Source organism: Ischnura elegans, chromosome 2, assembly GCF_921293095.1.
Source record: "Ischnura elegans chromosome 2, ioIscEleg1.1, whole genome shotgun sequence".
NCBI classification, from domain to species: domain Eukaryota; kingdom Metazoa; phylum Arthropoda; class Insecta; order Odonata; family Coenagrionidae; genus Ischnura; species Ischnura elegans.
Window position 1 is genome coordinate 42,015,624 of NC_060247.1, and position 15,924 is coordinate 42,031,547.

The 15,924-nt window shown below is 40.9% G+C and overlaps 2 protein-coding genes and 2 non-coding genes across 5 annotated transcripts in view; 2 read left to right on the plus strand and 2 right to left on the minus strand.

Annotated features, from left to right (window-relative positions):
• LOC124153652 (calphotin-like) overlaps positions 1-8,816 on the minus strand; it is a 360,116-nt gene extending 351,300 nt beyond the window's left edge. For both annotated transcript variants that reach the window (XM_046526946.1, XM_046526945.1), the window contains exon 1: positions 8,755-8,816. In XM_046526946.1, coding sequence (XP_046382902.1) covers positions 8,755-8,761 — 7 coding nt within the window. In that variant the 5' untranslated portion in view covers positions 8,762-8,816. The remainder of the gene's footprint in view (positions 1-8,754) is intronic.
• Positions 8,817-9,001: 185 nt separating this feature from the next.
• The window catches only part of LOC124174217 (serine/arginine repetitive matrix protein 2-like), a gene marked incomplete at its 3' end in the record, with an annotated part of 218,332 nt that continues 211,409 nt past the window's right edge, over positions 9,002-15,924 (minus strand). The window contains exon 4 of the mRNA XM_046553312.1: positions 9,002-9,283. Coding sequence (XP_046409268.1) covers positions 9,002-9,283 — 282 coding nt within the window. The remainder of the gene's footprint in view (positions 9,284-15,924) is intronic.
• Trnak-cuu lies at positions 12,731-12,803 on the plus strand. The gene has a single exon. It is a non-coding gene; the product is annotated as a tRNA-Lys (tRNA).
• On the plus strand, positions 14,233-14,329 carry Trnan-guu. Its single transcript has one exon. It is a non-coding gene; the product is annotated as a tRNA-Asn (tRNA).

A 15,924-nucleotide genomic window follows, 5' to 3' on the forward strand; every position in this document is an offset into this window, starting at 1 on the left:
ATTGAAATAACCTTGAGAAAAGATAAGAAACTCATTGCTTTGTTTGTAAAATCGATGACAATCATTAGTATTTTTAACTCCTTTTAAGCCATCATACGGCACCTAAGTACATTAAAATGAGAAATTTTCCTTAGTCACCGATAGAAAATCGTGGCAAAGGTTTGCAGCGCAATTTTCCGTAAGGTCTTATTTATTGGCAGGGGAGATTATGAGGCAGCTGAACTTCCATCATATATCATGTCCAAAAAATATAAAAAAATTCTACAGCGAACAAAGCCCGTATTGGCGCAAAGTCTCTCCCTAGAGTACGTTCTTAATTTCAGCCTGATAGAGAGAGGCACTTCTCCTTACCGATCCTTCGCGCTAACTAATCATTTGCCTTCCCCTAAGGCGGAGAGATTAAGCTATCGCAAGAACCTTTTCCAAGAGAGCATCATATATCGGAATAAGTAAACTAGGAGCTCAACTAATAAAGACGAAGATGATGCCGAGCCATATTCGCATTCCCAGAGGTCACAATTCTAGGTAAGAATAATTCGCATTATTTTATGGCTTCCGCGAACTGGTTAACTCATCGCGAAATAGATTCCAGCGTACACATTTCCAAATAATTAGACAAAGTAGAGTTTTAATTTCCATTTTACGGGATTTCGTCGCGTCACATGACATTTGTAGCAGGGATCAAGCCTTTGCACGTGTCCAGGTCAGGGGACGAAACTTACGCCAACCGACTCGACGGAAACCCGGAAGATGGACGCTGACAGTAGATACGTTAACGGATAGACATCAGTTATTCTAACAGCTCAGGTGCTCTGAATACTTTTGACTAGGCTGGACAGAGGAATGCAGAATCATAGACAACAAAAGCTTCAGCATAAATAACATTTTTATTTGAAACATAAGTGGTTAAAAACAGAGATGAAATAACCGAGAGAAAAGGAGCATGCAACAAGGGACAAGAGCTAATTTTTTGATCGCAAAATGGCCGTCAATCATCATCCTAGCCAAAGACAGCATAATTAGACGAAAATCGGGCCATCCTAAGTTCTCACTTTAAATGACATTTATTTGCTTCATACGGTGTAATTACATTGGAGGGTAATCGGAATACCATTTTTTGAAAATAAAAAAAACTTATTAAATTCTCGGGAAAATGACGAGATGACAATATTTTGAGGAAAATACACGCTGGAAAAGCAAAGAAATGTTCACGCAAGTGTTCACAAGTCAAATCCAATACTAAGGATTGGTAAAAAAAAAAGGTAAAATATTTGACGAAAATCGATCACTCTTATCGCTTTCTACAAAATGAAAACCAATCATACTAAATTGGCGTGTGAAAGAAAACTCGTCACTAACAGACAGATGCCTTTCCACTGCGGACAAACCAAATATTTATTCATGGAAGATGTGCGTGCATTAATAAATCCAGTTTCTTTCTTCCGAAAAAAACTGAGGACCCTCTATTTCTTTGAAGGATGAAACGGTGACAGGGTCACTTGGCTGACAGCGAATGAAAGGCCACAGATTCAAGTCGAGGCACAGACTCAGATTTCAAGTCGAGTTGCGGTTGCATTGCGTAGTAAAGGATATCAGGCCTTCCTGTCACACCTTCGACCGGCCTTCAAGTCGGCGGAAATAGGAGCCTGATCCGACATATCCTAACCAATTCGCAGGAGACGCCATCGCAATTCGCATGCTAATTTTCACAGGACGGTATATAGTCATGCGTAGGAAACTAGGATAAAATACTTCAATTCCGACAAAATTATAAATATAGAGGCAGAAATTATGAGTATTTTGGGAATAAAAAGGAAAGAGTAAGACGTCAAGCTTAAGGACGTTACATTTGAAACGAAGTAGATGTCACGGCAGAGACAGTTCCTGGCTGTTGCACAAAAAACTGCACTTAGCAAGTTCAACTTTTCTTTAGAAAGTTGCATTAAATCCGCTAATTCCTGAACGCTCAAAATAGATTGATTGCTGACGCGCAAAAACATGTACATTGTCCAAGAATATAACCACCTTGTGGACAAAAACTATTCGCGTTACGTATTTATATAAAAGTTATGACACATTAATAAACGAAAACCGAACAAATGTGTAAGTCATCAGCAAATAAATACCATATTAGAAATAAAAAATAAATTAACTAAAACGTTCCATCCAGGTATAACGATAGAAAATTATTTCATCGACACATCTGCTTGAGAAGAACCCTCCATGTATTTTAACATACATAGCTGCATGCCATATCAGAAAGTAATATTTCTACACAATTTACGGACACGATAGTTGGGAATTTAGGAATTGTAAATAATCGAGTTGTGGTGGTAATACTTCATTTAGGGTCTTCAGCTAGCAACTACCAACAATAAGTGTATGCAGCAATGAAAAAAGACATGTTTACATACATGCGCGTGAAATTTCCAGCGACAAATGTCCGCATGGATTGCAATTGGAATTAAAACTATCTTTGATGATTTCTCCATCTTTCGGGTTCTCGCTGCGTTTTTTGTCATCGGGTGACAATAGGGTGGTTTCCTATTATTTTTTTATTGCATGAATCGAAAGATTATTGCTCCTGGAGTACGTATTTCACGTATTTAGATTTTAAAATGACGATATCTATTTTTCGTGATTAAATGAATAGTGGAAATTTTCAAGCGCGAAAACGTGACCGGGAATGCCGGGAAAACTCCGTGTGACGTCGTTCTGGTTCCCGCTGCCGCAAGTGAGGTGACCTTGGGGCGAGGCTTTGAGCACTGATACGACGCAAGATGCTATCAGGTAGCAGAGTACCCTGCTAGCTGGTAGCGCTTGGCTTAAATAAGGATTATGAATACCTTATCAAACGAAGAAAACTTTCCGACCTTAGCCAGTTTTAATAAGTGATTATTAAGACATGTTTCCCTGAGCTCTGTGCCTCATGCATGCATTGGTAATCTCAGACGATGTAAAAATCCTATCTACGCGTATAGAAACTAGGTCCCAGTGACGTCACGTAGACTGGCATCGCATGTGCGCCAATCTGGTTTTTTTCAAATGAGGATAAAGATTGACCATTGCCATTCGTCTAAACTGGTACTTCTAAAACCAAATAATCTGTATATTATGAATACACTAATGATGGGTAACGAATCGCAATCAATGCCTTTCGTTTTCTTTGGTGAAGGAAACTACCCTATAGTTGGAGTGATCATTTAATCAAGAATGCCACGGAAGACTACGAGATAACCCAACACTGTCATTATCACAGCACGTGCTCTTGTCAGCACTCCAATAAAACTTTACAAATACCTTAGGTTTGCAAATGTAGGTTAAATAAATAAGACTGATAAATGATGATGTGAATGAATTTAAAGGTACATTATCATCACCGTTATTATCATCTCTTCCTCTCCAACGCAGTATCTTTTATCGACAATGGCGATATATAAGTACGGCTAAGGAATAGTCCGTTGTGCGTTGTCACGAACGAAATGTCAAGACGGGAATATTTTTTTAAAGCCACAGAAAGGGTTCGATGATGATGAGTACAGGTTTGAGTGGGTTTGAACTTCCTAATATAATAGAGTACAACGACTCGGTAAGCAAAAGTATAAAGGTCCGCCGTGTGAGATGAGAGTTAAACCAACAAAAAAATCGATAAGGGCTTGGAACTGGGAAATTCCCAGTAGAAAGATAGAAAATAAATTTTTAGCCAATCACGATGGCTTTGATCCAAGACGAAGGTAAAACCGCAGGTAAATACAAGGTCGGGCAGCGACATATAAAAATGGAGATCAAAGACACAGGAGACTTAAGTAATTTAGTGTTCAGGAAATTTCATTTATTGCTGCAATAACTTTGATGGGTTCTCTCGATTTTCTGATGGGAAAATTCTTTTCCGATGAGCACCATAGGGAGTATGGGTCACCAGTAAATATAATGGAGAATGTGAAAGGAATTTCAGATGCGTTGGTAACATTCCACGTGTCTGAAATGATTTGCGGGAGGTTACCGCATTTCTGATGACCCGAGACATCTAATCTAATTCTAACGTTCCATTATAAGTAAAGAAATATTCAAGACAGTTTTAATCACACTTTATGATAAATTGTTCCACTAACAAAAAATACATGGTCATAATAACTGAGGAAAATTACAAATTAATAATAATAATAGACCTGCCCCGAATCAGGAATCAACAAAAGCGATATATGGACATTATTCAACTGTCAAAATGCTCAAATTCGCGGTTCAATGTAATATATTCTTTCACGATAACATCCCTAAAACGTAAAAGTTATTTACAAAGTTATTCTCAAAGCCTCCTTCTAAACTATCGCGGCAAGTCCCAATTTACGTAGCCTCGAATGTCCTTTTAATTTAACTGAGAATGCAGTAACTTATCCACATTGGCTTAATCCTCATCATTTATAATACATAATAGAAAAAATCTTGCCAACGAGCTCCATGGGGTGTATGGGTCAATAGGAAATACGATGCAGAATGCGAAAGGAATTTCAAACGCGTCGATAATATTCCACTGCTCTTCTCACCGACTGTATCACTGGTTAAATTTCTAAAATCTTTTTGAGAATCATCTCCCGATAGAACAAATTCACTGCCCATAATTCGAATTGCCTCGATCTAAAATACCCATTCCCACTTCACAAATCTCCTACCTCTTTCTGACCATCTGAAACCACATGACAATGCACATAACATTTTAATTACGCATTATCCTGATTCTAGGAAGAAATATTAATGCACAGTACCACTCTCAAGCTTCTCGCAGACCAGCTTCTCGACCAGGAAATCGATTCATCACCTTCCCAAAGGCTCCCTGACATTTCATCTAGCCAATGCAAGTAATGATTCCCAAACCTGGGGCCTAAGTTCTCAATACAACTACAAATACTCGTTTAAGTTAGATTTTATCATATCGCTTTACCGAAAAGTATCACCTAACACGATCCCAAACTCGAGCAGAAATATTCTGCAACACTGGAAGAAAAAGCAATGAACCAAAACACGTATAAAATGGCGATCAATTCCCAAAACAACATTTATTTATTTCTCACTTCCCCGCAAACAGCACAGAATGGCCTTTACAGCGGGGGTTGCAACATTAACAATAGAACATCACAAATATCCATGCCCTGGATGGGGACGACCTACCCAGGCGGGATTCGAACCCGCGACCTACGGGCATATAACCTTCAGCACCACAAACCGCAGATAAAAATTTGTAATACGAAAGAATGTTTTTCATTAGAGATAAATACTACGGTGATATTCCTCATTATGAAGTACAAGAGTCCAGGGCACTTCCTAGCAAACAGGTGCCGCATAAATCATCTAGAGGTAAAACCAGGCGATGATCCTTTTTTGAACGGGGCTCGCGAACGGGAAACTAATTCGCAACCACCAAAAATTCGCCGTTTTTTGCAAGAGGATAAAGTACTCATAAGAGACGGCAACGCTTTCAACTGCGAAGACAGCTAGATCGAAACTTTTTTTAAGGTAGCAAGGAACATGACCACAAAGGTGTCCGTCATTATCATTCGTACTGCAGACCACTGCACCATCCAAGTTCCTGAATACCTGAGCTGTGCTGAGCCACATGGCACAATACGCTAAAGACTTTTTTCCTAGGGGATAAATACTACGTTGAGATTCCTCATCATGAACTACAAGAGCCCAGGGCAACTTCCTAGCAAACAGGTGCCGCATAAATAACCTAGAGGCAACACCCGGCGAGGATCCTTTTTTGAACGGGGCTCGCGTACGGAAAACAAATTCGCAGCCACCAAAAATTCGCCATTTTTTTGCAAGGGGGTAAAAGTACTCATATCGGACGGTAACGCTTTCAACTGCGATGAGGGGTTGAGCGAAACTTTTTATACGGTAGCAAGAAACATGACCACAAAGGTGTCCGTCATTATCATTCGTTCTGCACCGCGCACAATATTGCGTCAGGTGCCCGGGGGGTTCTCCTTCCGCCGCGTCCCGCAATTTATTGCCGCTTTACGACACGGAACAATTGATTTGTGGGCAAAAGGGTTAGAGCGCGCTTCTCTCTCCCAACTTTGCATGTATGAGCGCACCCTTCACATTCCTCTTCCCCTTAACACCCTATCAAACCACCTAGCCCCCTCCCCCCACACCCCATCTGTTGGCCGCCCAGCCAAGCTGTTGTCTGGAGATTGGGAGGGCACAAGAGCACACACATTTGAGGGAGCAGCGGTGGCTCTGAATTAGGGCCGATTCGGGGAAGGCCCCTGGCAAGGAGGAGCTCTCCGCACTCTCCGCTCTCCCCCCCATCCCTCCCTTAACCCTTCGGCACTCCTCCTCGGGGGGGAGGGGGGCGAGAGAACCCCCTTTAACCCCCTTAATCCACAGGTGGAAATGCCTTCGCTGTACACGCTTCGCTGTTTCAGGGCGTCGCGTCGGGTGGGTGGGTGGCCGTGGTATCTCGGATGCCCTGCGGGGTCAGGGGGGGGGGGGTGCACGTTTTGGGGTTAATGCGAAGCAGACACGTTCGGTCGCCACCTTAACGCTTTGTTTCTTTCTTTCTCCATAACCTTTTACAAGCCTTTTTTGAGAGAACGGAGTCCCTGAACTACAGATGGTATTCATATTCGCTGGTAAGGAAAGATACGTGGGATATCATTGATTTTTCGAGTGGAAGCTCCTACAGATATTAAGAAGGAAGGGAAAAGCTAAGATACTTGAAATCTGTAGAGAGAATTCATTTGCATATGTCTGACTCGAGAAAGGAAATAACAGCAAGTGAGAAAATCACTTACCTAAATGGTGGAGTGAGGAAGGACCTGTCTGGAAGTTGGTGGTTATCGATGCCTGGTGGTTGGTGATTTTTATTAGTTTAATAGTTTTTGTATCCTTATATATCTAAAATTGTTCAATTTCATCTGTTTTTAAGAATAACAATTAAATTTTAGGCTCTAAAGTGGGTTAAAAATGGGTATTCTAAAAAATGTAGACGGGAAAACTCTCGGGGGTACTCCATACTCCCCGGACCCAGGTAATGACCCCCCTCAAATTTGCTACTATATCCGACCCTGGAGAGAGGCACAAGAATGATGATAGGAGCAGATCACATGTATGAAGAGGGTACGGGAATGGATTTTCTTTTAGACTCAAGCTATCCCCGAAATATGTCTTTCGTGCTGAAGCCCTTAGTCGATATAAATAAGGAAAAATTCCCGAAACTTAAAACACAAAATTTGGGAAAACAAACGATTCATTACCTCAGGTACAATCAAGGAAGGAAACTCAAAATTAATAGCACAGCGAGTAGTACCTACTACGATGAACTGCGACTGAATTGCATATTTTCACGCTTTACAAGACATTATTTCTTCTTCAGATTCTGTAAATGTTGAAATTTATTTCAAAGCGCATGTTTCATAAACGATGGAAGATTGAAATCGGCAGAGAGAGGAGAGCCCGCAATGCGATCATGGAGTTCACCGTAAAGGAAACAATAGCTGGCAGCTGGCGGCTCAGTTTGACCCAATCTAAATGGCAAAGTGCCTATTTGCCCGGATTGCAAGACTAATACGGAACAATTGCGGCACAAGAGAAGCACTAGAGCGAGAGGACTATCGCAATGTGATTCTAAGGGGGAACAGGTCCGCATAGGCAGCCGAGAGAATTACTCCTGAATGCACCTGCAAGAGATAAACTGACTGGAGGAACTGAGGTAACGGTCGAAATTTGCACGACCCAATAGGATTTACCTTTGTACCCCAAGGAAAATTGAAGGACCTTGTTTTCGATCAATCTAAATCGCTTCCGCATTCACTCTGGAAAAAAACACTAGCATTTTTCGCCTCAGATGAGCTGGCGAATCCTATTGTGAAACATTGGGCATTGGAGGTACATGGAATGCTTCGGATACTATGAGTAATTCTACGGATAAATAGGGTAGCCGCTTATTGTTAGTCGGGGAAAAGCGTACCGGTGCATGTCTGTCTCAATCAACCTTTTACACTATATTTAAACACATAGAGAAATAATTCTTTCGAATCTTCATGACGAGAAGAGGGTGCGTTTTTAAACGAATTTTTACCCTAAATAGGAAGTAATTTTAAAATATTACCTAACTTTCTTAAGGCCGTTTTACACGGGGCACGTAATTGCGCAATTTCGAGCTGCATTAATATCTACAATGGCATAGAATTGCTCGAAAGTACGAACGATACTAGAACAGGGGCTATTTTGTCTTCTCACAAGTGTTCTAGCAATTCACCACTTTACACGACGCAATTTTGACTGCTCCTTCGTACACAGGTCAGATTGTGCAAGTACGTGCTCCGTGTAAGACGGTCTTCAGAGAGCTCGCACAGAAGTGTCCCAGGGTTGCTAATGACGGAAGGAGTAGAAAAATAGAAGCGACGCTGCGAAGGAGGAATAGTTTCATCTCCTCTACTTTGAGTAAACTGAATAAGATCACCATAGATTCCCAGTGAGAAATATATTGAAAAAAAATGGAACCTTCGCTTACATTCATTAACTGCGCAGTTGTATCAACATCGGCCCCATGCGATACTTCCATACCCATTGACTCCTACTTAGGGTTGTGCGAGACTCTCGATCACCGAGAGTCTCGGCGGTTGAGACGTGACTTTTTATTTCTCGGCATTGTCGGGATGGGACTCTCGGCAATAGTGGGAATGCGCCAAAGAAAACCACGTAATTTTGGAGAGGACAAAACAAAGCATGCATGCGCCTGCCACTCACCTGGCATGTATGTGACGGTGGTTTCGTGGTGCGGGGGTCCGTAGGTGGGGGGCGCCGAGAAGGCGCTGCTCCCGCGGTGCTCCCGACCGAGGGGCGAGTGGTGTCCTCCGTGGGCCAGCGGCAGGGGAGGTGGCGGGGGCGGCGGCGGCGGAGGCTGCTGCGGGTGGTGGTGGTGGTGATGGTGCAGGTGGTGGTGGTGCTTGGGGGCGGAGAGGTGCTGGTGTGGGGCCACGTGGTGCGAGAGAAGCGGGGGCGGAGGGGGCGGTGGGGGCGCCTGGTGATGGTGATGGTGGTGGTGCAGGTAGTGGTGGTGGGGGGGCGGCGGGTGGTGCGGGCCGATCACGTGGTGCCCCGCGCCCGTCACGCCCACCACCGGCGGCTGCATCGAAGACAGCGCCCCCAGCGGAGTGTACGACTTGCAAGGCTGCTGCTGGACTTCTTGACCGCCCCCGTGGTGGGGGTCCACCATCGGGTCCGCCCCGTGAGGACCTCGGGTCGGGTCCCCGCCGCAGTACGCCGAGGCCGGCGTCTGGAAAGTAAACAAGTACACATAATGAGTACGCATAGAAAACACATGCCCGCTTCGACAGTCTTGTCATTGTTTCCTTCGTCAACATAAGAACACGTTCCCGCCACACCCGTTCGAGCTCCCTACTCCACATGCCAAGACCCAGGCTATCAGTAATAAAACGTTCTCTTTTTTACGATCTGTGACGTTGGGATCACTCAAATACATAACATGAACATCCTTGAATCTCAATTTGAAATTGTCCCACTTTATTACACGTCTTATCTCTTTAACATTCTTTTCATCAACAACGCATAGCAACGTTCTTTAAAACTAACTATAAACAATCTAATACATCAACCTAGTAAAAAACACATTAAAATATAAATTAATACAATAAAAAAACAATGTAATGAACGAAATTTAAAAAATGAATTGCAACAAAATAAAAAAATGGAGTTGGACAAGGCACGACGATACAGATTCCTCAGCCTTAATAAATTCTCCGTCGACTGATTTTGATCCCTTCTCTTCATCATTAAAATTTTTACTGACTTCGCATCATCTCACTTAATAAAAATAACCAAATAAATACCATGGGTGTGGCAAGCGTATCGGCTTATTCCATTTGTAATATCATTAGCTTTGTTATTACATTTTCATTGCTGAAAGTGCACTGAAAAAAGTCATTACTGCAGTATGTATGCTATTTTCTTTCAAATGAAATGAAAAAAATAAGAAAAATTTTGTTTGAATTAAAACATTTGCAACGCTTTTTCTTAGCATTGTAACGCCGCGAACTTTAATTACGTATTTTGCCGATAATGAGTTCAGTTTTCATTCTGTGTATTTTTTATCAAGGTATGGTGAAAGTTTATTTTCCTAAAGAGACGCTCTAGTAACGGAACGTGTGTTTGCAAATCTTTTCTTCCCCGATTGGGTAAGAAAAATACATAAAGGAAAGCTGGATAGAAACTTATCAACATAGCGCTAATAGACAGTGAGGCATTTAAGAATACGTAAAATAGCAGGTCATTCCGCGAATAAAAATAATTAGTCCATGGAATTGTTGAGGCCTTAACCTCGTAGGATTCCATTTATAATTTATGGTAATTAACAAACTTTGCTTTCAATAACTTAACCTTTAATCGTGGACTAGTTTCGACACAATGTATCATTTCACTATACATATATCATGCGTAATGTCCTGAAAATGATGCAGCATGTCGATACTATTCGACGATCAGAGGTTAAGTTGTAGAAAGCAAAGTTTGTTATTTTTCCTAGCTTAAAAATAATTAACCCTGAGACAGCTGGCACGATTTTACACGTTTTGTACGCTGACTGCGGGATAAACGTTTTTGAACGTTTGACCATTGCTCGACTACCTTCTTCAGTTTTCCAAATTTTTTATTGCCATCCGGGTAGAGCCCATGTGCACCTTCCCTCACAGTAGGGATAGCTAATGCACCCTTACTCTCTCCGACCATTTAGAAAAAACCAAACGTTTGTAACCGTTCCGCAGTCTAAGGGTTAAAGAATTGGAATTAATTTCTTCTTTTGCTCCATAAATAACTACTGACACAATATTAACGTAAATAATGATCTTATCAATCTCAAATTATACGCGCCGTTGTTGTCTCTTTGACTGATTCATCTTATCCTGCAACTAATCAACAACTCTTGACCCTTGGCAACCCTCTCGCTCATTTCTTTTAATTTAAATTAGCAATTGGTTAATTCATGAACTTCAACATAGAGCTTCATATCTTTTTCATTTTATAATTTTTTGTTTCGTGGCGGGATTAATGATTTTTTCCATGAATTTGTGATGGTGTTCAGAATTTTCTACATTCAAAAACTGCAAGAAATGATGATATCATGAAAATTTTACATTCGCGAAAATCAAGGAGCTCTATGCATAGAAAATAGTTTCCAGCGTCTCAATTTTGATTAAATATACGAATATATACGTTTATAAAACAATGGCATTACTCCACAATTATTTAGATAACAATAAGCGAAAGAAGATTATATATCCAGTACCATCTTCCAGGTCACCTAAGGTCTCAATAAATTTTTATATTAGGAATAGATATTACTCCTGCTTGACCCGTGATAATTCGAAATGTTTTCGAAAAAATATTGCTCGTTTAAAATTTAAGTCATTATCTTGGAATTCTCAAGATATAAAGAGGAGAGAGAAGTCTGCAGAGACTTGCTGGCAGAACTAGGTGCAAAAATTGAGCAGGTAGAAGAATATGGCATACAATTTGATAGCAGAAAAACCACATTCACGATTTATTCAGCTTCGGGGTCAAAGAATTTAAAACTAACATAAAATTTAAGGGTCACAAACCTAAACAGGAGGACAATTCAACCACTAACAATCACATTAGAGGAAAACGAAAACAGCAAATAGGATATCAGGAAGAGAATAATATCAGCAAAGGAGGCATTTATGAATTGAAAAGAGCGGAAGATAATCCGCTGTAAAAGATTGTGTAGAAAAGAGTAGTGAAGAGATTGATAAGGCGGGCTGCACTACAAAATGAGAAAATGAGGTCCCAGAGAATGGAGAATTAGATAAGATAGGAGACGTTTGATGTGAAAAATGGGAAAAGTAGGTAAGATGGATCAACAGGAATGAGGGAGCTAGCGATTGCCAGCTGTTGATTAGCCGTCCACCATTGGTCAACCGGGAACATTGTGCATTGCATTGTGGGTAAGTATAGTGAGCATTTGGCTGCTTATCGAGGGGTCCAGGGTTCAAATCTCGGGTGAAGCCTCAGGAGGCCACAAAACGAAAATTTTCGAAGTGCGACGAGGCCCAGGAAAAGGAACTAGCCCTCGTACGCTGATCGCGTTAAATTCACTCGCTTATAGCCTAGTCCGTAGTGAGCTCTGCCCTCACCTACCCAAACCAACCCTCGGGTTGAATCACTGAGTGAACGATCGACCATAGACCAAAAATAGACAGTTAAGTAAATGTGGAATTGAAGTGTCATCACGGGTGGCTGAAGCTTACACTTTACTATGGGTTTGCATGACTCCAAGCTCGTTAGTACTTTCACTCAAAGCACCAATAATGCAAATCTAATGTAAAGTCAAAAGTATCCATTCCTTGCCCTCATATTTGCCTGGCTGAAGAAAGCCCAAGGAAGAAAGTAATATCAATCTTGGATACAAATAAGCCATCTCAATTGGCTGAAAAGCTATGAGTAATACTGTTTATACGCACTCAACCAACGCCACCTACCTATCTGAGAAAGTATTGAGTGCCTGAATATAAGTTCAGCATCATGCGTTATAGGATAGGTACATTACAACTTTCTCTTCAGTTTGTAGAATTAAAAAAATGTAAATCCAAAAAAAAAATCCCGGCGGGAAACCTAACAGGCCTAGAATCAATTCGTCAGATACACCTAAAATACATTTATACTAATTGCAACAACCTTCAATACCAAGGCCCGGCTAGCTCAGTCGGTAGAGCATGAGACTCTTAATCTCAGGGTCGTGGATTCGAGCCCCACATTGGGCGAACTTTTTTTTAACCTCCGTTGAAGACAGCCAAGTTCAAAGCCTACATAAAATGATATCCTTAACAGCGAACTCATTCTAAACCCCTGTTTAGCTTAGAATAAATCCACGCTTTTAGTTTTGCGCCAAAGAAATCCTTGACTAAACGGACGCCATTGGCTTTTATAATCAATACAAATTAGTACACGGAGCGAAATGCAAAGATAGACAAAGATACCTCGAACTGATTTTTCAAAACGTTGTTGTAAACTATAGCACCAGCGGCCACCAAGTCAATTTATACCTCGAACACAATGGAGTACCTTCCTACAACTACTTACTAGCATAACATTTTCATGAAAACGATGTACCGCGTCGATTCGCACGACGAAGAAGGACCGAGTATATAATCCCGGGAATTCACTCACTTTATCCCAATTGCGAATTTTATAACCATGAATTTAATACTCAAGAAAACGGATAGGTATCAAAATTTGATGAAATACACATTAAAAATGTCATTTCCTAACTTACTTCACTCCGCATAATAATACAGAATGAGTTTTCAACGTTGGTCTGTGCATTTCGGTCTGCGCAGCCACCTTGAGGGTCCATGCATTAATCACGAGCGGCGCGGGGTAACGCTAAGTTCATTCTATTGTATAGTATTAAATCAACCACTTACAACCATGAACACCCAAAGACCGGCGACGATCAAGGACAAGCTAAAGCCATCATATAACAATTCAATATTCGTATTTTTTTCGCAAGATCATAATTGGTAACTATTGCTTTATTTAAGTCATAAAAAGTCAATACTGAAAACCACCAGACAAGACAGTCCCACACTGTCATTTGTAACGAAGAGAAACTAACTAAAAACCAATGAATACCACACGTCAGTATAGAAGTATGGCGTCATTTCAAGTCTAACTACGTCATAATACACCAATTCGAGACTACTCCTATCTTGTCTTAATTACCCACTTGATTCCGTTTTCACTCATAAAATTTAATGGCGGGTCAGTCATTCACCAAAGAGGAGTCACAGAGATACATAATTCAAAAGCTGTTTTCAATGAGAGTATATCATGAATAACTTTGGCAGCTATCGAGTGAGTTTAATATTTTTATGCCCTTTTTTCGCTTTAGGTTATTTTAAGGCATCCTTTCTATGGAAGTTTTTTGGTCAGCAACTACTGCAATGCCTTTCCTCACGGCCCGTAGAAAGCATCGTCTTATCGTCTTCGTTATTTTATACTATTTTTTCGAGTGGGCTTAAAAAGTTAAACATCCTGACTTATATAAATGTATGATCTTCTACTAACTAACAAGCCCGGCTAGCTCAGTCGGTATCTTCTTTCTATATTTTATAATATTTTTAAAAGAGTTGATTTCAATAGTTTTACGGCTTCATATTTAGTGCTGTATGGTCACACTTGAATATAGAAGCCCAGCTAGCTCAGATAAAATGATTTGAAACAGTTCAGTCGGTAGAGCATGAGACTGTTAATCTCAGGGTCGTAGGTTCGAGCCCCACGCTTGGCGTTAATTTTTTTGCCGGCATGGGTGGCGGTCTACCATCTTAATGAATACCAAACCAATGTATCAATACAATGATATTACTTATTCTTGTTTTAATATCTCCTGACAATTGATAGCGTTACTGCGTGTGGATAATCTTCCTCTAAAATAGACACTAAATCAATATTATTACTGAAGGTAATACAGATTACATATCGATAGTTGAGAGGGCATCGCAGAAATTTTCAATACGTTATCAATCAGCAAGCAGTTTCTTGACTACATTATACAATCCAACACTTTCAATAGACACAATTAGACCAGAGCAGCGTATCTGACGAGACTTAATACGTACATAATTTCCGCTTAGAAAATGCGGAAAGATCACCGACAGGTAACAGTGTTCGTGTATTACAGCAAACGAAGATCAGTGTCCTGTTTTCAGCGCATTAACGAGTCAGTGTGCTGACAGATATTACTGAACTCAAGCTCGCAAAACGAGTTGTACGTTCCGTGTGATTTCCGCGGATAACTGAGGGGAAACAATGTACTGAGTGCTTTCCTTCAGGGGTCGTTCGCAAATTAGGCAAACGGATGCTCCGCGTTATGGCGTCGTAATTCTCGCCATTATGGCCCCATTTATGAACACCTCCATCCTTCCTCCTTGTAACACTTCATCGCTAAAATTCATCCCCTTCTCGCGGCGTGAAATTTGCATAACCGAATTCAAGAGGCATTTGCATAAAACCCCATTGGCCGAAATGCCTTTCGGGATGCCTTTCGTTGTTTTTTTTTTAAATCCGGAATTTCTCACCCGTGCGTCCAAGCTCACGCTGCCATGCGCTCATGTAATTTTTGCGAAAAACGAATCATTCAATTCCATCCACAAAAAAATAATTTTTTTTTCGCTTCAGCTTTCGTGCGTGAAAAAAATTAAATGAAGCTAAATTCACTTTTCATGAAAAATTCATCGCTAGTAACTCATGAAACCTCTTCTCCGCAGCTATAAATAAAATTATCGCCGATTCTAGAAATATTTCCGGGTATTATTAAGCCGCTCGATCTTATAGTTCTTGCAAACCATACATTCGTAACAATTTATACGAGAAACCGGTCGTAAGCAGCGCTACTTCCGTCAGTGAAGAGGGCAATAAGAATTTCAATTACCAAGAAGGTGTGTGGCTAAGATGTGAAGTTATTAAGGGAGGCATTTCTCTGAGCGGTACAAATTCGTGTCGCAGGCGTCTCGGGCTAGGCAATAGAGAAAATACTAATGGCTGTAACGGCAACGCGAGTAGTTTCCAGAGTATTATTATTTCTTCACATCAAAGGCATCCTAATGATAAGATACGTAGATATAAAATTGCTTGTCTAAGTTAGAGCCAACTTTTTAAGTTGTCTTTTGGCTATCTTAAGGAACTTAAACGGACTAAATTAAAACTACTTACGCAAAGGATATTTCTATTTAATTTATTCCGTACCATCGAAAAAAGCACCACTGGCCTTTTACATCGAAATTTTTAACTCAATAATCAAGCGCACACCAGCATCCATGCCTTGGATACGGGTAACTACCCATACGGGACTCGAACCCGCGATCTCTTGCATGGAAGGCAAGG